The sequence below is a fragment of the Gigantopelta aegis genome, chromosome 4 (assembly GCF_016097555.1).
Source record: "Gigantopelta aegis isolate Gae_Host chromosome 4, Gae_host_genome, whole genome shotgun sequence".
NCBI lineage: Eukaryota > Metazoa > Mollusca > Gastropoda > Neomphalida > Peltospiridae > Gigantopelta > Gigantopelta aegis.
The window spans coordinates 70,198,124-70,223,438 of record NC_054702.1 but is presented as its reverse complement, the minus strand read 5'-3'; the positions used below and the strand labels follow the sequence as shown (position 1 = coordinate 70,223,438).

Sequence of the window (25,315 nt, the reverse complement as noted above, 5' to 3'; positions counted from 1 at the left end):
TTTCCAATTCCTGCTTTTCTGTCTTTACATTTTCAAGCAAAAGTTTCAAACTTTCACAATTAGCACATTCATTTATATTCTGAGACTGTAAAAGCTTTTGATTTTCTTCCATCAGAACAGATATTCTTGTCGTTAGTTGCTCTACCTGTTCATCGTTGTAACTAGAAACTTGTTCTTTTTCCACCAGGACTTTCTCTTCTTTATCAACAGAATCTTTCTTCTCTTCTGTGGATGCATTAATCTGTGACCTAAGCGATGATTCCTCCCCCTGCAATGTACCAGCAGCTTGTACCATATGCAAGCTTTTCATTCTGAATGATGACAATCTGTTTTCTAAGGTCTTCAACAGAAGATCCCGACTTTTCCAACTGTTCCTCGGTTTCCCTGTACTTATCACATAGTTTTACATGTTCATTGTTCAATTCCTCAAGTTTCTTGGTTAGATCCGTTATCTTAGCATGACACTCATTATGGTTTGTACACTCACCTTCAATTTGAGAAGAAGAAAGTAGCTTTTCATTTATTTCTTTTAGTGATTTTATTTCTTCATCACTAAAACTCAGTGTTTTCTGATAGTCTGCTATTTGACTGACATAGGAAGCAACTTCTTGTTTTAAATAGTCTTTCTCTGTAACAGTTATCTCATACTTTGAGTTGGCTTCTTCAATGGCCTTCTGTAAAGTAACAGCATCCAGCTCAAGTTGTGCAATAGCTGCAATCTTCTCCTCAAGCTGATGTTGGAAGTCTTTAACCGCCTGCTCAGACTGTTTCAAAGCTTCTTCTCTTAATATCACAGTCTCTTGAAGTGATTTCATGGTTTCTTCTATTACCAACATTTGATCACCAAGAGATTCCCTTTCTACAGCTATCTGTTCAGATGACTTCAGAGATTCCATTAGACTTTCAATAATGCTACCCTTTTCATCAAGATCTGCCTGCATTCTCACCAATGCTTCTTTTACAGCCATCAACTGAATAACTGCTTCTTCTTTCTCTGCATGTGATTGTTTGTAGAAATCAACAGCTCCTTGGAGTTCCTGAATAGTCTCATTCAGATCTTTCACTTGCAGATCTCTCATTGCAGCAAGCTCTGTCTTTTGAACTTCAATATTAGTTAACTGTGTTTTCAGATTTTCCTTTTCTGTAGTAATTTCTTCGAGTTGGGCTGAAAGTGTTGTGTTGGTTTCTTGAAGATTTTCAAGCTCAGACTGTTTCTGTCCAAGCTGCTTCTCAGCAGTATGACATGCTTCAGTGAGTGACTGAACTTGATTCTGGAGCTGCTGGGAGTATTCCATGTATGTCTGAACCTGTTGTTCGAGCTCTTTTGATTTTTCAGATTCATCAATGCTGGGAGTGTCAGGTGTGTCCTCATCTTTGGAAAGAGTAGATACATGTTCAGATTGTGATGTTAGGTTTTTTAATTCTTCTTTCAGAGTTTCTTCACTTTTCTTAGCTTCATCTCTTTCTAAAGTCATCTGTTCTAACTTTTCATTAGATTGCTCCAACTGAATCTTCAACTTCTTAACAGTTGCTAGAGCCTTCTTTGCTGTTAGTTCCCTAGATTCAAGAAGCCTTTGAGTTGCTTCAAGTTTATTTGCTTGTGCCTCAAGCTGTGACTCGACATCAGAAATCTGGTTAATTCTTTCTTCTAGTTCTTGCATATTTTCCAACAAGGAATTGATTTTTAAATCCTTCTCTTTGCTTTTTTTAGTCATTTCTGTAAGGTGTTTTTGAGATTGTTCATAACTGGACTGTAAATTAACAATTTCATCAGCTTTGCTGCGCAACTGTTCACTGATATGCTGAGTTACATCCACCATTTCTTGTTCCTTTTCACTGAAATGAATTTTTGCACTTTCCCCTTTCGCATTTGCTGCATCTAGTGCTTCTTGAAGATTTTCTACCTTGCTTTGCAGTTCCACCACAACATTCATCTTAGCCTGCAGCTGCTCACCTAGCTTTTGCACATCATTTGACAGTGAATTCTCTTTTTCCGAAGAACTGATTTGCAATGATAAAGAATAAAATAAACATAGATAGTAAGAATAAAATAACATTTAAATTATTGCACAAACATTAAAAATATATAATATATTCATCACTACTGTGAAGTGTTTAAATTTTCACACTACAACTCTTAATCGTTTGTTAACACATTAAAGACATACTATCATTTTTTTTAAATTACATTAAAATGTATTCATATTAAAATCAAACTGGTGGAAGCAACCAAATGTCTAAGTATAAACAGTAAAATAAAACAAATGGTGGTAAGAGCACAAAGTGACTTTGAACTTTCAACTGAACTGTGTATTCAAAAAGGGAACTAAACTCAAAATTGAAACAGTATCTCGAGACATTGAGTGCAATTTGTAAGTAATAAAAAATTAGCCATCTCAAAAAAACACAGAGATGAGTCGTTAACTTCAACATAATTTTAATGAATTTATAACATAATAAAAAGCTAAAGAATATCCAGTTACACTATCATGATAACTGTAGTATCACACTAAATAATGCAGTCTAATTTAACCATGTAAGCTTTACATAATACATGTACTAGCAATTATAAGCATGCAATTTATAGTATATAAATTAATTAATATGTCAAAATTAATTATCAAAATGTTCCTAAAATAGCTCAATAATATATGACAAATTAGTAAACTATTCCAGTTAACAGAAAATGTAATTATACATGTACATGTATATACACACACACATACATACACATATTTATATCGAGGTTGATATTGATTACAGATTACCATATGTTGCAGCTGGTACAAATGAAGATTACTTATTCAGAGCTTTGAGCACAATGTTGACTTAACAGGGATATCACTCTCCCACAATAACCATGACTGGATTAATGTACATGTGTACCTGTGGAAAATCATCTGTTCTATATATTAATAAGGTCCTACACAAGCAGAAAATCCATATTTGTATTTAATTTACACCTTTATATATATATATATGTGTATATATATTAAATTATAATTTACAGTGAATACTCTTGTGTAAGAATCATGTGGAACTGATGAATTTGATAGTATTTATAGCAATAGATCTGACAATGCTTTGGACTAACATTATACTACCTAGTTGAAGGATCTCCTTAGCAGAGATTTCTCAACTATAATAGAAATAGAAATGGAAAAAGGTTACAGTTATACCATGTTGTTGACTAAATAGATGTATACATGTGTGTATACATGTGTGTATACATTATATATACCCGGTATATATATATATATATATATATATATATATATATATATATATATATATATATATATATATATATATATATATATATGTGTGTGTGTGTGCATGTACCTACAATTTTACATGTATTTAAAAACTATATTGCCATTATTACAGTATACTTATGTAATTTATGCTCAAATTTTACAATTAGGTAAATTAAATAGAAAATATTCACAATCACCTTTTTTATATAGCGCCTATACATTTTGTTCATGCTCAGGTCAAAATATACATTTTCCCCCTAGATACATCAACTATCTGTACATGAAGAACTTACACTTACATTTACATTGGTCTCCGATCATATTCATATACTTACCTTTGTTTAACACCAAATAACCGATGTATATTTTTGTGAATTCATTCATCCATTCATTCATGAATTTTTTCATTCAGATACATTAAGTATTAAGTATCAGGTTTATGATTTTTATAACCTGTACAACTTAAAGGGACAATTCAGATTTTATAGCCATTCAGATAATCTAGCCTTTTTTTTTTCTTTTTTTTTTTTTTTAACTTAAAAGAACAAAATTAACATATGAATATGAATGTAAGTACATTCAAGGCATTGCTGGTCATACATTGTAGCAGTGTGCTAATGTTTGCAGCAGTCAGTTTCTTTTTCTTAATTTTCTTTGTAATTGTTTCCCCCCCCCCCCCCCCCCCCCCCCCCCCCCCCCTCATAAGTACAAACTTAATGGTATGGGAACGTAAAATCCAGGCTGGGTTACTCAATGATTAGGATGACAAACCTCCACCCCACCCCCCTTTTTTTTTTATAGTCACTGATACTTTAAAGAAGAAAATTCTTTAATAATGAATTTTAGTCATCAAATAAGGCTCCAAATGTGATAGACGTTACGTAACAATGGCAGCAAATACTTGACAGTCCCTTTAAGTATAACTAATATTTTAAAGATAATATCAAGGATTTCAGTATTACATAATGTACAGTTATAATAAGTATATACAGGTACATAAATAATGAAGATTATAAGTATATATAGGTACACAAATAATGTAAAGTTATAATAAGTATATATCTATAGGTACTTATAAGTGTGCATTCAAAATAAATAAGTTGGTAGAACAGGGTCATAAGCATAAAACAACTAATAATACCATTTCACTATCAATAATAATTTATCTATTTTTCTATGAGAATGTGTTATATTAATAATTAAATATGTCAATTTGCTTCACGAAAATACTAAGTGTTGACTTAGTTATTTGGTTGAATTGAAAATAATTAAATTACCAGATGTTAAATTTAGTTGGTTTTAACTTATTAACCTGTTCTACTGCTACCAAGTTAATAATAATAGTAAACATCTTTTCGAGGACTGGGGAAAGTAAAAACCTACCATGTATTTTATTTTAAATATCTTTCTGTTTTTTAAAACTTTGAATAACCTTAATTGTACTAATACTGTCATCTATTTAATTACTTTAAAATATATATTAGATACATTGTACTTAGCATCAGCATATTTTTAACATGCATTTCAATTTATATTTAACTAGAAGTAGCAAAATGATAACCTCCCCAGTCCTCTATGCAGGGTAGCGGTTAACAAAGCAAGCAATGTAAAGCATGTTAGTAGATAATACAAAATGTTAGTCAGTCTGGGTGCTAAAACAGGGTTATATTCAGAACTCTCCTCTTCTCTCATTCTTACTTGTTCATCCTTCTGTCTATCCTGTTTCCTCTAATCCCTCCAGGAGTGACAACACTCTCAGGTGTTCTTGCTTTTGTTGCTCAAATAAGCCTTCTTGTTTGTTAAGTTTGGCTTGAAGCTCTTCAATATGTTGTTCAAGCAATGCTACTTCCTTCATGTTTATACTGCTCCCATCCAATATGCCACTGTGTACAGGATCTGCCAGCTGTTGCCCATCTCTACCGTTCTCCGAGTTCACAGATCCAAGGGGAACAACTCTGTTAACAACAACTGAATCCTCAATTGCTTCATGAGTTATTGGAACTTGACTAGAGGTAGTAATATCCAGCTGAGAATCAGTGAAGTTCTTTTGAGATTCATTCAAAGACTCAGTCAATATACCGGTATGCGTTTCAAACCTTTCCAAACTTTCAACATTATCATCATATCGTTGACAAACAATCTCTTTCTCTTTATGTCTGTCACTCAATGAAGCAATCATTTCTTGGCAGGATTCAATAGCAACCTCCTTTTCGTTAACAGCGGCTTCAGCTTTTAATCTATTTTCGTGTTCTTTTTTCAAATCTCCATTCAAATGTTTATACTGTTCTACCTGCTCCAGTAACCGAGAGATTTCCTGAGATTTGGAGTTATTATCTATGGTGATCTGCTTAATGGCATCTTGCAGATCATTAACAGTTGAAATATTTTCAGTTTCCATCTCTGCAATCACTTTCTCCAAGTTTTCTTTAGCCAGTGTTTCCCTCTCTATCACAAGAACATTTTCAGAGATCTGTTGCTGTAAATCTTTGAGAGTTTCCTCCAATTGTAAGACAGCATTAGATTTTGTCTGCACTTCATTTTGTAAGGAATGTAAAGAAGTATGTAAGGCATCAATGTCATTTTGCTTTAGCTCTGTTTGCATTATCTTATCCTCTTTCAGCTGGCTGACCATTTCTTTCAGTCGACTTTCACTTAACTTTGCACTGTCAAGCTGCATAGTTATTTGTTCATTTTCAGAAAATAACTTCTTCACCATTTTCTCAGATTCTTGAAGTTTTTCAGAAACAAACTCAAAGTCAGCTTTCAGTTTAACTAAGTCTTTATTCAATCCTGCAGCTTTAGCTTCTTTTTTTGTGACTTTTTTCTGAAGTGAAGCTACTTCATTTTGAAACTCAGATATTAATTTTTCACACCGAGTGGAATTTTCTTTCAACAATTCTATTTCAGAAGTCAAACACTGATTCTGTTCCCCCAAGCTGGATGATACTGAGTTTGCACTTTGGAACTGTCCTTGTAGTTCGAGTACCTGTGTCTGATATTCTGCATTCTGTTCTTTAAGTGTGCCCAGTTCATGGTTCAAGTTTTCTGTGGTTTTTTCTAACAATATCACTTGCTTCTGCAGTTCTGACACCTTAGTACTTAATGTTTGAACATTTTGTTCCTTCTCAGTTAATTGCAGACACTTAGCATTAACATCATCTTGCAAAACTTTAATTATATTTTCATCATCTCCAACTTTTTCCTGCAAAAATTCCCAATTATTTTGTTCAGCTTGCAATTGTCTGATTGTTTGATCTTTTTCTTGTATCTTGGACTGAAAAAGATGTTCATTGTTTTGTATCTGCTGTTGAAGAGAAGCTAAATGAGCATTTAGTTCAGCTTTGTCTGATTCAAACCGAGTCATAAGTTCTTCCTTTTCTCTTGTTGCTTCTTGCAGGTTAAAGCCAAGATCACGGTCTAGCAAAAAGGTCTGCTCACGTGAAGCTGTTAACTCATTCATTCTTTGTGTAAGATCTTCTTGCAGAGAGGAAATTCTCATTAACAAATTTTCATTCTCTGACTGCAATTTAAAATTCTGCTCTTTCAGGTACAGGACTTCATTTTGGTCCACTGCATTTTTAACTTCTGCTTGGAGATTTGTAAGCTGAGTATGGTAACCCTGGATTTGTTCAGTTAGATCGTTAATCTGGACATCCTTTTTACCATTCGCCGCAACTATCTGCTGGTAAAGTGTTACACTTTCATTGAGACGACTCTCAAGATCTGACCTAACAGAGTTGAGTTTCTCATTTTCTTCCTGCCAAAACTTATTTTGTTCAACTACCTGGTTTGTGTATTCATTCAGCTCACATAGTGTTTTGTTTTTCACTATTAACTCTGTATCTTTCTTATTAACTACTACCTCTAGCTTGCTAATTGTTGTTTGAGCAGCCTCCAGAAGTCGTTTATCCTTGGAAACATCATTTTCCAGATTTGCCATTCTGCTAACAAGATTAGCTTTTTCATCTTCAGATCCCTGTAGATGTGTTTCTGTTTTTCTACTAGCAGATAGTTGCTCTTGAAGAGAATAGATCTGACCTAAGAATTCCTCTTTCTCAAATCTTAGGTTGATGAGTTGTTCTTCCTGATTTTCAGAAGTTCCCTTAAGTTCCTGAATGTTCACATTTGCAGCATCAAGACTCTCCTTAGTATTTTGCAAAGCTGCTTGATGTTGCGCTATGCAGTGATTAGCATCCTCCAGCTGCTTCATCAAACTGGTGATCTCTTGAACTTGCTGATGTGAAGATGCACTGAATTCATCTAACTGGATCTTGAGGTTTTGGTTCTCAATCAATACTTGTTGAAACTTCATATCAAAATCCCACTGAAGACTGCCATTCAGTTTCTGCAGTTCACGATAGTCATAATCTAATTTGTTCTTCTCTTCACTTATTGTACTGATAGTCTCTTCTGAGAGCTGCAACCTTCCTTCCAATTCCTTCAGTGAATTAGTAACCTCAGTTAGGTGATACTCTAACTTGTTCTTTTCTTCACTTAATGATTTGATAGCATCCACTGACAGTTTGGACATCTCCATTTCCTTGTTTGTGTTAGTAACTTCAGTTAAGTAATATTCTAATTTGTTCTTCTCTTCACTGATTGTTTTGATAGTCTCTTCTGACAGTTTCAGTCTCCTCTCCAGTTCTTTCACTGAATTAGTAACCTGAGTTAATTTCTTGTTTGCAATAACAAGTTTGGCATCTTTCATTTTTAGAGTCTTCTGAAAATCTTTGTCTGTTTCACTGGGAGCACTTTTGCTTGGACTGATTTCTAAGTTTTGCATTTCCAAAAGATTATGGTTTTCAGCTTCTAAAATTTCAATTCTTTCTTCTGCTTGAAGTAGCTTGTCTGTTATGCTTTTCAAATTTTCAGTGGCCTCTGACAACTTCTTATTCAAGACAACAACTTTGGCTTCCTTTTTCTTTACAGTTCTCTTCAATTCTGTCACTTCATTTTGAGTATCAGATGCTGTGTTTTCTGCTCCACTTTCTGAACCGGTAAAACTCTGATCCATTTTTCTGGTCTCAGCAAGTTCTGCCTCCAAGTGTTCCACTTTTTTATGTGTTTCTTCAAGCTTTCGAGTTGCTTCATTTAACTGCTTGGTAATGACCACAACTCGTGCTTCTTTCTTCTTCACAAGTTTCTTCAGTTTGATTACTTCACTCACTGCACTTTCTACTTCTTTTCTTTCACTGCTAGCCTTTTTAATGGGGGTACTTGTCAGTGCTTCGGGTGGCTGTCCAACAGCTAATTCTTTTGTCAAATCTTGCTCACTTTGAGATGTTCCCGGAACATCTTTTTCATGTTGTAATTCTATCTGCTGCATTTCCTGCCAGCTAAGCGTGCCTTCAGTAAGTGATGATTCACTAGATCTATCAACATGTCTTTTCCATCTGTCATATCCATCATCCCACTCTCTGTACCCATATGGATAGAGTTCCTGATCACTTCGGAAATAACCTGATCTCTGCATCTGCATGCCGTAAGAGTGATGCATCTCCCAATTCCTTCTGTCTTCTTCAAATTGTTGCTGATAATGTAATGCATCTTGTTCTGCAGCGGTGTGCTTAAGTTCATCTTCCAAAACGGTAACCTTTTCCTTCAACATTTCAATATGCTGATTTTTCTCATGCAGGATGTGCTCTTTAGATTTCAATTCCTCATTCAACTCGGAGTTATCCTCCAAAACTGACTGAAGTTGCTGTTTGATTACAGAAAGTGCTTCAGTTTCTGAACCTTGTGCTTGAAGTAGCTGCCGAAATTTGAAAGACATATTTTCTAGTTCATCAGACTTCTGCTTCAATTCTCTCTGGAGGGCATCGTATGTATTTGGAACATCACCATCAAGTTCCATCGACTGATTCAATTTCTCCATTAACTGTGAAATCTCTTGGTCTTTTGTTAATATGGCATTTTCATATTTATATTCTGTTTCATAATGGAGTGTCTGAAGTCTGATGATTTCACGATCTTTTTCATCTACAATGTCTTTCATGAGATTCACTTCAATTTTTAGTGCTTCTTTATCTTCAAGAGGACTAGTTAACATAGGTTCCACATCTCTCAATGTATTGGACATTTCCTGAACTTTCACAGATAGATCACTACATTCATTAACCTTTTGTTCCACATCTTTCCTCAAGCTCTCTGATTCCATGACAAGCATATCATATTTGTCTTGAATGTCATTTAAAGCTTTATCTTTTTGCAGAATTTTATTTTCTAAACACTCGATGCATCTCTGGCAATTCATTAGATTTTTCTGACTCTTGCACAGGGCACTTGAAACAGACATTAACTCCTGATAACTGGTGTCTACAGTGTCTGAAAGAATAGTTATTTGTACTTCTTTTTCTTCCAATGAAACATTCTTCTCCACTGATGGACACTCCAAATTTTGCACCTCATCTGCATTATGTGCATGTGTTTCAAACCTTGTACTTGACAAATCAACATGAGCCATTTCACTTTTCAACTCAGCATCTTGATTGTTATTGTTTTCTCTCTCTTCAATGATCACTTCTAACGCGTGAAGTTTCTCTTTATATTCAGCTATTTCATTCTGTAATCCTTCGATATCAGAAGAAAGTGAATTGTGACTTGCTTCAATGACTGCCTTTTCTGATTTTACCTTCTGCAGTTGTCTGGTTAGTTCATCAGTCATTTCAACCAGGCTATTGATTTTCACTTCTTTCTCATCAAGTACTAACAACAGATCATTTTTCTCTCGAGAGAGATTGTGTAATTGGTCTAACAAATTCTGTGTACGAATTCTACTGGTTTTCTCTGCTTGAGATTCTTTCATTTTCAATGCAGAAACTGTGCTTTCTAGAGATGAGCACTGTAAAGACATATCAGTTGCTTGATCCAACAGAGACGCTACCTGAACATTCCTTTCATCCAATAACAAGTTCAACTTCTGAATCATCATATCACTTTCTGAATGACTGCTTACATTTTCCTCCTGTTGTGACTGTAGATCTGCAAGCTTTGCTTTTTGCTCCAGAAGCAATGCATCTTTTTCCTGTAAAAGAAGTAATTCACCACACCTTCCAGTTATACATTTCATTACCAAATTGCATAAGATAATTTTGTTTTTTAAATGTATTTTTAAGACTACAATTTTCAACATTTAGCTAGTCTATCAATGAAATAGGAAAGCTAATTTTTTTCTCAGAAAGCAACTTTTTTCCAAATTAAAATTGAAACTTGCAGTTTTTATTTTTAGATCATGATATAACAAGCTTCATTTTGCACTAACTTACATCTTTCACACATTTTGGCTAACTCATTTAATTCTGTACCTATTCTAATTTACAGTTTTTAGCTAAAAAATTTGAAATGCTACCTAAATATACTTTTAAAATTTGACTCAGTAGATTTAGATTCACTAATTAGCCTATCAATTTCTACTAGTAATTCTTTGTACAAACATTTTGTGGAATATATATACAGAACTTCACATACGTTGTTTTCGCTTCCTATTTATTGCACGAGTTTATTTTCCGCAAGAATATATACGAGACCGAGTGGTATGTTCTTTCGCAAAATAAACTCGTGCAATAAATAAGAAGCGAAAACAACGTATGTGAAGTTCTGTATTTATTACATACATGTACCTTCTTTTATGTTTTACAAAAACGGTTTTTAATTTAACGTCATTACAACACTTTGTTAAATCTATGATCAAAACTCCTTTCATGGATTCATTTAACGTTAAGAATCATACTCTGCGGCAGCCTTGTGTAATGTTTCAAATACAATATGACGTCATTTGTAAATCATATGACGTAAGTAAATAAAAACCACTAACTGCTGTAGAAAGAAAAAGGGAATTCCCCATTTAAAAGTTCTGGTCCAGATATGTGCGATACAGAATAAATTTATTACACGGTTTCAAAAGGCCTTTATCACTATAGTAAGATTGAATAGGTATGTAATAAAATGAATAATGTGGAATTTCATTTTCTCTCATCCTTAGGTATATAGGACAGAGCTAGCCCAAGAACAAAATCTATGAAAGAAATTTCTATCACATATGACATCATGCGTTTGGGCTTAACATGACATTGTTGGTAATATACGATGTCATATTAATGTGAGATGGTGATGTGTGGTTATTAGACACAATTTTAAATTGATATTTTGTTATTAAAACCTTCATTATAAAAGCTATCTGGAATTTTCCACATGACCGCATATGATGAGAGTTGTATTCTACTTGCTTATGGCTGCGGTCTTTGGTTACCATATTATAGCATTGTTTACTAATGCAAAATACAAACCCAAGTGCACTTTCAAAAAATCTGTGTCTTTTGTTATTACAGGATATCAACAAAAGTCTACACTGAAATTGTTGCACCTGCCTTTCATATACCAGTCATGGGGCACTGGTTGGGATAAGGAAAACCCAAACAGAGAATGAATTCAATGAAGTGACTAGATACTACAATGTAAGCATCCCAGACAAAGAGCTCTGCAACTGAGCTAGATTCTGCCTGGATGTCTCAAAAAACAAAATATTATAAGTATTCAGCTATATGAAGAATGTTCAGTTCAGGGCAAGGGAGTTTTGTTTATCTTGATAATACAAATGTCCCTTGTTATATTATTTTGTAACATACTGATGGAAAGAAATAAGGGGTCATGCCAACACTCGACAGGAAAGTGGGATTGCCACTAAAGGCCGCTTTGTTTAACGACACCACATGAGCACCGTGATTAATTAATCACCGGCTATTGGATGTCAAACATTTGGTAATTATGACTCATCAGAAGAAAGTCACTAAATTTTTCCACTAGCAGCAAGGAATCTTTTATATGCACTTTCCTACAGACAGGAAAGCACATACTAGTGTTTGACCAGTTGTGGTGCACAAGTTGGAATGAGAAAAAACCCAATTAGTTGACTGGATCCACTGTGGTGGTTTGATCCTGCGATGTAAGCACCTCAGGAGAGTGCTTAACCGACCCCTTCATCCATAGTATCAGGAAGTTAACCATGTTGCTAGTATTCAATCTCACATTACTGACATTCAATCCTACATTACATCTTTGTACGATGCCAATAGTGAATGGATTTGGTCTACAATACCAAGTGTTCCCTTACTGCTTTCTCTTAGTATATTTCAGATTATTTTATAATGTGTATCAAATTTCAGATTTTAATTTGTGTAAAAGATTAATACTATTTTTATAGAAACCTGTCTAAATAAGCTCACACTGGGGACCTAATATTTATCCGATTTAAACAAAATCCGGTGTTTAGAGGGAAGCATAATGTATTTTTTATTCTTAATATATGATATTTACAATATCAAAACACACTATTAACAATATCATCATTCTGTGAACCCTTGAAAGCACATTCAGATTTCAACTTCCAAGATCTGCTTTAAAAGGTTCTCATCATTTCTCTCTAATATCTCAACTATTTACTTTAATAACCTGACCCTGACCACCTCCTGTTCAAAACTATAGTCAAAGCTAATGATTTGAGTACAGAGTTTATCTATGGTTTGAGAGATGAAAAAAAAGCTATGATAAAAGTGATTATTTTGTTGATGGAGCTTATGTTTCTTGTCCTGAATAAGTTTTATTTGAGAGGACAAGTCACTAAGCCCATATTCTAAAATTTCAATATTTCTTTTAGACTCATCCAGTAATACCTGTAGTTCTTTTTCTTTTGCCTTGAGAAAGGCATTTTCTTTTTCCACTTGAGAAAATCTAGCAAGCTGCTCCTCTTTCTGTCTCAGAACATCTTCAAGATGGTGATGTTTTTCTGTCATAGAAGCTACAGCAGACTTCATTTCCTCAATTTCTGATTTCAAATATACCATTTCATTTGAAAGTACTGCATTATTTTCTTCTTTCTCTCTGTTACAAAGTTCTAAAGTGTTTACATTTTCTTTGAGTTTGTGGATGAGATCATCCTTTTTCTTCAATTCTTCTTCCAATGATGATAAGTGGTGTTCAAGTTCATCTTTTTCTCTAAATGTGCTACTCAACTGCTCCTTTACAGAGTCAGCTAATACCTTCATTTCTTGCAACTGATTTTCCATATTTTGTATTGCCATATGTTTCATATGCCTGGTATTCATCAAATCTTTGCAGACTTTCTTAACTGCAGCTTCAAATGAGAAACACTTAATAGAAGTCTCTTCAATACAGCTCTCTAAAATGTGAACTTGACTTTCTTTCTCAAAGCATGTCATTTCAGATTCTTCTAGTTTAGCTGCAACAGCATCCAGCTGTTCCGACAAACCTGTCACCTCATTAGATTTCTTCATTAATGAATCTTGTAATTCAAGAACATTTTCCTTTAAATTTTCTATTAGGCAATTATGTTCTTCATTAGCTATTTTCAATTTTTCATATTGTTCTGTGATGTCAGTATTTGTCTGTACCAGAGATATTTCAGTTTGTGTAAGGTTACGTTTTAAAGATTCTACAGTTTCCTCAAGAACACCATTTGCTGCTTTGGATTTCAACAACATTTCATTTCTTTCTGACAAACAGACTTCAATATTTTGAAGTTTTTCTTTGAGCTGAATGAATGTGACAGACATATTTCTCACTTCTTGCATTCTTTTCTCTAAAGCACATTTACAACCATCATACGCATCAGAGACAGACGACAATTCACTACATAGCATCTGAATCTGTACTTCTTTCTCCAGGACATCTTCTTCAGCATGCTTGTATTGTTCTGTATAGTTCTCCAGTTCAACAGTAAGATTTTCGCATTTCACTTTATCTTTTTCCCATGATGACTTTGTTTCCTCTAATGCCAGTTCTAAAACATGATTCTCGTTTTCAAGATCTTTTACTCGTGAATCACATTCTTTGGAGATAACACTATGAGATTCTGAGGCTTGCAATGCATTGCTCAACTCCTTTTCAACTTCTTCAATCCTGGCATTTGTTTTTTGGATGTTCTGAGAAAGAGCAAGTTTTGACATTTCCAAACATTTACGCTGTATGTTAAGTTTTTGGATTACTGAATCCTGTGATGAAGTTTTCAGTACATTTTCTTCTAAACAACCAGTTAAAATTAAAGATTGTGCCTCTTGCTGAGTAAGCTTATCCTCCAGTTGAGCACAATCAATGTGAAGCTTTTCCAGTTCAGCTTTTAGGTCTGTGCTATCTATTGACAGTTGTTCCTGTTCAGCTTTTTGTTGTGTGTTGATTGTTGACAGTTGTTCCAATTCAGCTTTTAGCTGAGTGTTATCTGTCAACCGTTGTTCCAGTTCAGCTTTTAGCTGAGTGTTTTCTGTCAACTGTTGTTCCAGTTCAGCTTTCTGTTGTGTGTTGACTGTCGATAGTTGATCCACTTCAGCTTGTAGCTGGGTGTTATTTGTTGACAGTTGTTCCAGTTCAGCTTTCTGTTGTGTGTTCATTGTTGACAGTTGTTCCAGTTCAGCTTTCTGTTGTGTGTTAAATGTCGATAGCTGATCCACTTCAGCTTTTAGCTGGGTGTTATTTGGTGACAGTTGTTCCAGTTCAGCTTTTAGCTGGGTGTTATCTGTCAACTGTTGTTCCAGTTCAGCTTTCTGTTGTGTGTTGACTGTCGATAATTGATCCACTTCAGCTTTCTGTTGTGTGTTGACTGTCGATAGTTGTTCCACTTCAGCTTTTAGCTGAGTGTTATCTGTCAACTGTTGTTTCAGTTCAGCTTTCTGCTGTGTATTCACTGTCGATAGTTGATCCACTTCAGCTTTTAGCTGGGTATTTTCTGTCAACTGTTGTTCCAGTTCAGCCTTCTGTTGTGTGTTGACTGTTGACAGTTGTTCCAGTTCAGCTTTCTGTTGTGTATTAGCTGTTGACAGCTGTTCCAGGTCAGCTTTCTGCCGTGTATTGACTGTTGACAGTTGTTCTAGTTCAGCTTTTAGCTGTCTATTTAGTTCTAAGAGTTCTGTTATTTCAGATCTAGCAGCATTTAGCTGTGACTCTGAAGTCTCATCGCTCATCATTTTCTCAGTCTTGACAAACTGCAGCTGCAGTTCATATTCCTTCTTAGCAGTCTCTGCTAGAGCTAGCTCTATATCAAACCGTTTTCTGGTTTCTCCATATTCAACAGACACCCGCTCTATTACCTGTTCCTTTTCTGATAGCTGATCTTCTAAACTTTTAAGTGTTTTAGATAATAAATTCACTTCATTTTGTGACAACTGCAAATCATCTTTTAGTTGTTCATTTGCGTTTTCCTTGCCGATGACAATAACTTCAAATTCCTTGACTTGCTCTTCCAGTAGACATTTTTGTTCCAGTGTGGTCTTCAATTTGCAACCTAACTCTGTACAGGATTCTCTCATATTTTCAAGATCTGCTTTCAAAGACTCTATCTGTATCTCACATTCAGACCTTTCTGATTCAGCTTGTTTCTGGCTATGCATCAACTCTTCATGTTCTGCTTCCATCTCTTTTATTTTCAAGGTCAAGAAATCCAAGTTCTCAGTTAAAGAGCTGATCTTTAATGTCATTTCTTCATTGCCCTTCTTTAAAAGGTTGTGATGTTCTTTAAGTGATTTGAAATCTGTCATCATTACATCTTTTTCTTGCTCCAACATCTGATACATTTCCTTCTGTTGATTTAATTCTTCCTTGATTTCCAAAATATTCCCTGCAGACATAGCTAGTTCATTTTCTAAAGCCGCTTTGTCAGCACTTAAACACTCCTCTTGCTTTTGCAGATTTTCACAATCTTTTTCTAAACTTGTCTTACAAGCATTAGAATGACCTAGTTCTGCCATCAGAGAAGACTTTTCTGAATCCAGTGATGATTTAGTCATTTCTAGTTCTGACAAAACACGTTCCTTATCAGAAACCAGACTATCACACTGGGTGGTCAACCTGTCAATATTCCGTCTAAGTTGTTCTACAGTCAACTTATTCTCCTCTTGACGGTTTTGCAGCATGACATTACTTCTGGAGAGCTCTTTGGTTTTACCCATCAGTGAAGAAACAACACTCTCATGAGAAGCTACAGCTTGAGTGGTTTCTTCTAATTCATTTCTTATAATTTCTAATTGACCATTCTTTTCAAGCAGTATCTGCTGGTAGTTTTCTTTTTCAGAACAGTTCTGTTCAGATTCATGGACAGTTTCAGCAAGACGTTTTTGGACTTCAATTATTTCTGCTTCAAGTGCAGCAATTCTGTCAGTACTTATTTGTTTTTCAGTGACAATCTGCTCTTCAACTTCATCAAGTCTGGTACGAGTATTCATAATTTCTTTTTCAACTTTTTCTTTACAGTCTTTAGTGTCAGCAAGCTCAGCCATCAGATTATTTAATTTTTCATTAAATGAATCCTTACTAAGTTCACTCTCGTCCTGAAGCATCTTAAATCTTGAGTTGTAGTCTTCAACAGTAGCTTTCAATTGTGACACTTCAGCATCTGCAGCCAATATTTTGTCTTCTAAGACTTTGACTAGTGTTTCATATTTCTCCTTCTCTTGGTTCAATCTACTAAGCTGAATATTCTGGTCTTCTGATAGATCACATGATTCACAGATCTTTTTACCAAGTTCTTCAATTTTAAGGTGATTCTCTTCCACAATAATGTCCAACCTGTTTTTTTCAGTTGTTACATTCTTCAGAGCTTCAGTGGCATCATCAATGGCTATGTTCTTGGCACTGAGCATATCCTGAAGTTGAAGAACATTCTGTTCTAGGTTTTCTTTTTCTTGTAATGTAGTGTTCAACTGAATTTCATTTGTATTCAGTAGTTCTGTAATCGAGGATTGTTTTGCTATCTCTTGACATTTTTGTTTTATAATCTTACTAACAGCAGAACTGGATGAATTGAGTTGGACATTCAAATTTTCAACTTCTGTAGCCATAACAGCATTAACAGCTTCCTTGTTTTGAAGTTCCAATAGTAATTCATGTTTTTCAGATTCTGCTTGGCTCAAATGTTTCTCAAGACCCTGAATCACTTCTTGCAACTGCTCAATATTATTTTCTACTTTCAACTTATCATCCTCGAGATGATTTATCTGCAACTGTAATGAGTCCATCTCATTAATCTTTTCACCCAACAAAGTTTTCACCTTTGAATGTTCTGCTTCTGAAGCAGTCACTTGCTGTTGCAAATGGTCAGCTTTCACATTTATGTCATCGAGCTCCTGGGACAATTCTTTAATTTTCAGATCAGATGACTCCAGTTCTTCACTTTTGCATCTCAAATGTTCAGATATGACAGATAAGTTTCTGACTGCCTCATGTTTGCTTTGTAAGACTTGAGAAACAGTAGCTTCTGCTGACAAGAACCTATTTGTTAATTGTTCCACTTCATCTACAAGTGTTAGACTGATTGTTTCCTGTTCTCTTAAACTATTTTCAAAATGTAGTCTTTGCTCAGAACTTGAACACTGCTGCAAATCTATATTTCGTTTCATAGCTTGTAGCTGATTTTCTAAGGACTGCTTGCATTCTTGTAATTCTTGTTCTGTCATTCCCCTTGATTCAATCTCTTTTGATAACTGACCACATTCACTCTGGAGTATGGATACAGTAGCTTCTCTCTGAGAAAGCTCTTGTGATATCTCACTTACTTCTGCAGTCAATTTTTCTATTGTTTTGCTTTTCTCTATTGCAATGTTTTTCAAACCTTCTACCTCAGTTTCCAAGTCTAATCTACACTTCTTAAGAACTTTTATTTCATCATCCAGCACCAATATTTTCTGATCTTTTTCAGTTTCATTAACACAACTTTTGTTAAGTTTCTCAGTTAATTCATTGTTTTCATGTATTACTTGCTTAGACCCTTCAATTGCACTGCTTAATATTTGAGATAATTCTTCGATTTTTTCATTGGCCTGATCAAGAATTCTAGCTTTTTCATGAAATTTGTTTTCATATGAGTGACATTCAGTTTCAACATTTTCAAGTTTTTTGTTAACTGCAGCCAACTCTTTCTGCATGTCTTCAAAATCATTATTCCTTTTTTCCATTTCCTTTACTGTTATCGTCAATGATTCTTGAAGTGAATCTAACTGTAAACACACCTCTTTATGCTGTTCACTCTTTTCTTCCAGTAGCAACTGAATATTTTCTTTTTCTCCCAATATTTGTTTTATTTCATTATCTGAAATGAGTTTCAAGTTCCTGTTATCTTCATTCAAAGAGTTTATTTTGTCAGTAATGTCTTTCAGATTCAATAGGATTTGATCCTTTTCTTCAATGGTAGCTTGTAAAGATGTTTGTACTTCCTCCAGTTCTCGGTTTCTGTCATGTAGTTTTCTTTCAATTTCATCTTTCTTTTCCTTGCATTCATCCAGTTCTACACAATGTTTATCCAAGTTTCTGTTTAGCTCATCTATATTTTCCAATAGTTGTGTCACTTTTTTCATTTTGTTTTCAACATCCACTAATAAATCATTTCGTTCAACAGTAATTTCCTCCAACTCGGTGTCTTTCACCACTATTAGCTGAACAAATTCTTCTAATTTGGTTTCAAGTTTCTGCTTATCCATTTCATGTGCTTCATTTAATGTCAACATCTTTTGTTCAGCATTAGCTTTTTCTTCATCACAGCTCTGATGCAAAGACTTGCAGGTTTCTGACAGTTTATAAATTTTCTTATCTTTTTCTTCTATAGCTGTTGTCAGTTTTAACTTGATCTCTGACAGTCTTGTTTGAGAAATTGTCAGTTCATCTTTAAGATCTTGGTTTTCTTTTGTTACAGCAGCAATCTGACTATTCAGAAGTCTTAATTCTTCTTCCTGAGACTCATTTGTGTGATGTAAAGATTCTCTCAGTTGCTGCATCCGGTTTTCAAGATCTTTTTGGGCAACCAGATTCAAATTCAACTCTTCTTGCAATGTTGTCTTTTCTCCCATAATGTTTTCCAGCTGGTTTATTAACTCTCCCTTCAAGATTTTTTCATCATCCAATTCTGTTTGGACATCCAAGATATCACTTTGAGATCTATTTAGTTTTGACTCCAGCTCTATCTTTTCTGTTACTGTGGATTCCAGATGAATGTTTAATGATTTTAATTGCGATTCTAAGTCTGAAATATTTTTTGTTGCCTCCTGTAATTGGTCATTGCTTGCAGTACTTTCAGCTTTGTGCATGTTAATTACTTCTGATATCTGGTTTCTTAATGTTTCAGTTTCTGTTTTATGATCAGAAATGACATCTTGTAACCGAGTCTTAGTTTCTGTCAGTTGCTCTTCCAAAAGCAAATTCATACTTTCTGTTTCTAACAATTTCTTTTGTGTATCCATGATCATGGTGTTCAGGGATTTTATATCATTTCTGTACTGTAGGTTTTGTTTGTTCAAGCTTGAAATCTCTGCCCATCTTCTATGCATTTCATCACTAAGTTCTTCTGTCAACTGATCAATCTGAATCTGCAACACTGACTTGTCTTCTACTACTTTTGTTAACTGAACACTGGTACAATTTATGTTTTCATTAAGAGAATCCATTGTTGTCTGCATTTCTCGAAGTGTTTTTGACAAACTATCATATTCAGAATGTTTGGAAGCAAGCTGCTCTTGCAGGTAAACTGCCTGTTTTTCAGAAGTTTCAAGAGAAAGCTGAATATCACTAATCTGTTTCTGTGCAATCTCTAAATCAGTTTCCAGGTGTTCTTTCTTAATGTTAAGTAGCTGTAATTCTTTTTCGTTCTGAGATAACTCTATCTTGGCAGTTTTTACTTCATTGTTGAGATGAGAATTATGCTCCTCGGACAACTGAAGCTGTTTTTCTATCTCTGTTTTCTTTTCATTGGTGGATCGGAGTTCTTCTTTAAGTTCTTGTGAATGGTTTACTTCCAGACTAACTTGTGTCTCAGCTTTTTCTAGCAAGTTACTTAATGTTTCAATTTCATTGCCCTTTCTTTCATTAATTTCATCAGTATGGCTTTGTATATCATTTACATTTTTTCTTAATGTAGCATTTTCTTGGGTGATTACATCAAGCTTACTTTCCAGTTCATTAATTTCAAGTAACCTTTGTTCAAGCTTATGTTCAGACTGCTGGAAACTACTTTGCCAGTCATTACATTCTGACAATGCCGTTTTCAGCTCCGATGTTGTGTTTGACACATCGCTTTGAAGCTTATCAATCTGTTCTCTCTTTTCTTCTAAATCTTGACAAAGCTTCTGCATGGATTCATTTGAGGCATCCAAAGCACCTTGTTTCTCTTCTAGACTACTTTCTAATGATGATATATTTGTGGAACACTCCTGCAGATTAAGATCTCTTGATGAACACAAGTTTTCAAGGTCAAGAATCTTGGCGTGCAGTTGTTCAATATTGTGCTCCTGTTGCTCAATAGTATGCTCACAACCTTCCAACACTTCTGTAAGACCATTTATTTTCTCACGTTGTTCTTTCACTGATGCTGTTAACTCTGTAATAGATTCTTTCTGCTCTTCTACTTGACATTCTTGAGACTGAATTTTACTGGTGAGCTGTTGGACTTGTTCAGTCAGTAAATCTTTTACATTTTTCAGTTCTTTTTCTTCGGACTGGGATTTCTCAAGTTCTTTATTGGTCTTTTTGAGAGACAGATTAAGCAAAGCAAATTCTGCACCAATTGATTCTTTCTGTTGCTGTACTACATTCAACTCTTCAATGATCATTGCACTCTGGACAGATACTTCACTTAGCCTATCATCTTTCTCAGATATCAGTTGTTCTCTTTCTTGAAGCAGCTGCTGGACTTTATGAAGCTGGTCCTGTGTTTCATTCAAACTCTGTTCAACACTTGCCAACTTAGTATCATTTTCACCTAAAATATGAGAAATTTGTTTTTCTTTTTCAGACACTACTGTTAGAAGTTCATCCTTCTTTTTCATGAACTCAGTTTCTCTTTGGTTTAACACTTCAGTTTTTTCAATTAACTCTTCAGAAAGAGATACTTTTTCATACATTACACTTTCAAGACTAAAATTCACATTGGCAAGCTCATTCTTAAGACTGTCATTGTCTTGTAGGATTTCATCAATTCTAACTTTATTCTGACTAAGTTCTGATTCTTTGTCATGCAACTTATTTTCTAAATCTGACAACACTGACTTAAGACTATCAACCTCAGCAAGCAAACTTGAACAACGATTAACAACATCAACATGCTCAGAAGACAAAGAAGCAAGAGCAGATTCCTTCTTATCATGTTCAACATGCAAAGTTTGTAGCTGAGATTCAAGCATTTCATACTTAGAAGACAAAGTCTTGAGATCCTCACCAAGCTGTGCAGACTTAGCTAATTCTTTGCTCAGTTCATGCTTTTGTGTGCTACAAAAATTATGAATTTCTTCTTCATGCATAGCAGAAAGTTTCTCAGAATTAAGTGCATGCAAGGAAGACAACTGACTAATATTCTCATCGTGTTTAAGAATCAATGTTTCAACCTCTTGTTGTTTTTCCTCCAGCTTCTCATTCAAACTCTTAATGGAACTGTTAGCTTCACTCAAACTGGCATTCAGTGAAGAAATCTCTGCATTCTGTTGCTCTACTTGGGACGTCAAGGACTGTATTTGTGACCTACACATATCAGTGTGATAACTGAAGTCTAGACTGACCTTTTTCAAGTCAGTCGACAGTGTCTCTGAATCTTCTCTCTTCAGTTCACATTCTGCACTAAGATCACTAACCTGTTTAGTCAATGTAGCAGTTTCATTTTTAGCACCATCTAGCATTAGCTGCAGTTCACACACTCTTTGAGACATCAATTCATTGTCTTTCTGCAATGAAGACAAATGCTCATTGGCTACTTGCATAGATTCTGTCAGAGTTTGGATTTCACTTTGCATTTGAGCCATATCAGTTTGAGCTTTGTTATATTGTGAATTGGCCATTTCAGCTTCTTGCTGAATATCCAGAAGTGACTTTGAAAGATGATCAATATCTTTCTTAAGAACAGTTTCAGATTCTAAAAGAGCCTTATTTTTATCACACAGCTGATGAATTTCATCAGACATGTTCTCTTTGGTTTTGTGGAAGGACTCCTTTATTGCTGATAGCTGATCTTCAAAGGTTTGTTTTTCTACCAGCGTTTCTGACACTAATGTCTCTTTAGATGTTAGTAAGTCTTTTAGTCTGCTGATTTCATCATGCAGGCTAACACTGTTAGATTCACTACTATTCAATCTTGTTAGAAGATCTTGTTTTTCAGAAGAGATTCGAGCAACATTATCTTTTTCAGAGTTTAAACACATAACCACTTCATCCAACTTATCAAGTAAATCTTGCTTCTCTGTTGCTACCTGCTGCTTATGAACACTACTGGCTTCTTTTTCCACACTCAAATACTCATTAAGGTTATTCACTTCACCTTGGAGATTTTCAATATCATTTAATAAAACACTAACTTTATATTTGTGCTCCTTCACAACACCTGACAAATTCTCATTCTCCTGCAACAGAATCTGATTATTCTCAAGCAAAGTCCTCACCTGCTCTGCCTGTTGGTCCTTGTCCTCAGTAGCCTTCTCCATGTCAGTGGCCAAGGAACTCTGCTCCGCCTGTAGACGGTCTAGTAATCTGTCTTGACCTTCTTTATTTTTGGTCAGCTCATCAAGTTGTGACTCTAGGTCAGATACTTTTTGCTGTGAAGAAATCAGTTCTGAACATTTTTGAGTCAATTCAGTATTAGCTTCTTCCAATTTCTGAAGTGCAATTTCTAACTGTTCAGCTAAACCATCTTTCTGCACTTCTACCTCTTGAAGTTTTGATTCCACTTCACTGAACTTTTGTAAAAGTTGATCTTTTGTCTCCTGCAATTCTTCTTGAGTACTTTCTAGATTTAAGTATTTTTTCTTTTCACATTTGACCTCGTTTTCAAGACTAGAACATTTTTCTTGCAGTTCTTGAGACAGTCTTTCCACATCTGAATACTTCAATGTCTGTTCATCCTTTAATTCCTTCAACTTCTGAACCACTGTTTCCAGATCTGAACACTTTTGATTCTGAACCAGAAGTTCTGCAGTCATTGTTTCAATCTGACTAGTTTTCTCACTAAACATTCCTATATATTCTTGCAGTTTAGAATCACTAACTTCTAACTTGGATTCCAAGGACTGAATCATCTCCGCAGAGGTTACAGCGTGAGTGTTAAGTTCTTCCAAATTATCAATAAGAGATCTTATTTTTGTGTCCTTTTCTTCTAAAACTGATTGCATTTTGGAACTATCTGCATCAAGAGAATGAGATAAAGAAGAAATTTTTTCATCCTTTTCCAAAATCTCTGCCTGTAAAGTTTGAAGTTGTTCAGAAAATTCTTTTGCTTGAGATTTCGATTCCTCAACCGATGTTTGTAATTTCTCAATTTCCCCTTGAAGCGAAACATTCTGGTTTTCAACATTATTCAATTTATCAGACAAAAGAACCATCTCCTCTACTTTCTGATCAAGATCTCCCTGAATCTTCTGCTTTTCTGATTGTACAGTATCTAGACTTGTTTCCATTGCAGTAACCTGACTTGTAAGCTCTTCAATAAACTTTTCCTTTTCAGCTATGACAGCAGACATCTCTTTTATCTGATTGTCAGACGATGTGATCTCAGTTTCTTTTTCATGTGTCTGTCTTTTCAAATACTCCAGTTCACCAAGCATCTGTTCAGCCTCACCCTTAGTTTTATTATGCTCCTCCTTTTCTTTCCCTAATTCAGTCTTCAGAGATGTTTCTAACTCAGTCAAATTCTGATGCTGTTCACAAAGTGACTCCACTTCTTTACATTTCTCTTCCAGTGATTCTTTTAGAGCATCATTACGTGAAACTTGACTCTCAAGATTCTTTGTCAGACTTTCAATCTGCATTTCAAGAGCAGCTTTTGTCTTCTCTCTTTCTGACAGTTCTGTCTCCAGCTCAGACAGCTGAGTCAACAGGGACTGCGATTTTTCATCAAACAGCTTGCCTTTTTCACTCTGATTTTCTTCTACAAGTTCAATCTGTCGATTCAGTTTTTTCACTACTAATTCCAGATCAGTGGTTTCAGATTTCTGTTCTTCTAAAGATGACTTCAATCCAGCAACCTCTGCATTTCTTTCTTCAATAATCTGATTGAGATCATGAACTTTATTTTCTAAATCAGTAACTTCACCAGCCAGACTTTCACACTTGTTTTCAAAATCATTAAGCTTTTCTGAATAATTTTGAACTGCTGATGAATTTGAGGACTGCAATGAAGAAATGTCTTCTGTGGTTTGATTAATAGTTTGGTTCAACTGAAGAATTCGTTTCTCTCTTTCAGCTAACTCTGTTGTTAAATGTTCACTTTTTTCATTTAGTGATGAGATAGTTTCATCGAGTTCTTTCACCACCGTTGAATGAGATGCTATCAACTGATTTTTCTCTTCTTTCATTTCCTTGGTTACCTCCCTTTCCGACTGAAGATTCTGTTTTACCTCTTCAAGCTGAAAAAAGAAAGAAAGAAAACTCATTAAACCACTGTCTCATATCAGGACTTCTAGATTATGGTAGCCCTACTCCCATGGCTAGTGATATTTAGTGTTGGGCTAGTAAATAACATGCCCAATGGCTAGTGAAAAAAGAAAGAAACAAAACTCATTAAACCACTGTCTCATATCAGGACTTCTAGATTATGGTAGCCCTACTCCCATGTCTAGTGATATTTAGTGTTGGGCTAGTAAATAACATGCCCACTGGCTAGTGAAAAATGAAAGAAAGAAAACTCATTAAACCACTGTCTCATATCAGGACTTCTAGATTATGGTAGCCCTACTCCCATGTCTAGTGATATTTAGTGTTGGGCTAGTAAATAACATGCCCAATGGCTAGTGAAAAAAGAAGAAAGAGTCAAAGGTTGTAGTTAAGTCTATTTTGTAAATATTAATATCCTTATCCCACACGAACCCCCAATGCTAGTGTTTTTAAGCTCTGTCTCTCTCAGTAGGTGAAATATCTGATTATTACTATTATTTAGTAAAATGGTATTAACTTAAAGTAAAGTAGGGCTAGTTAATTTTTAATCGTGACTAGTACATTTTCAAAAATCATTGATCCCATGGCTAGTGGATTTAAAAACAATTCTAGAAGCCCTGCATATATTAAACTATTGGGTATTTAGATGGATTTTATGG

The 25,315-nt window shown here is 34.8% G+C and overlaps 1 protein-coding gene across 1 annotated transcript in view; it reads right to left on the bottom strand.

Moving 5' to 3' along the window:
- Positions 1-106: 106 nt before the first annotated feature.
- LOC121369970 (extracellular matrix-binding protein ebh-like) overlaps positions 107-25,315 on the bottom strand; it is a 58,993-nt gene continuing 33,784 nt past the window's right edge. The window contains exons 13-15 of the mRNA XM_041495052.1: positions 12,926-24,628; positions 4,974-10,281; positions 107-2,017 (exon numbers count right to left, since the gene is read on the bottom strand). Coding sequence (XP_041350986.1) covers positions 249-2,017; positions 4,974-10,281; positions 12,926-24,628 — 18,780 coding nt within the window. The 3' untranslated portion in view covers positions 107-248. The remainder of the gene's footprint in view (positions 2,018-4,973; positions 10,282-12,925; positions 24,629-25,315) is intronic.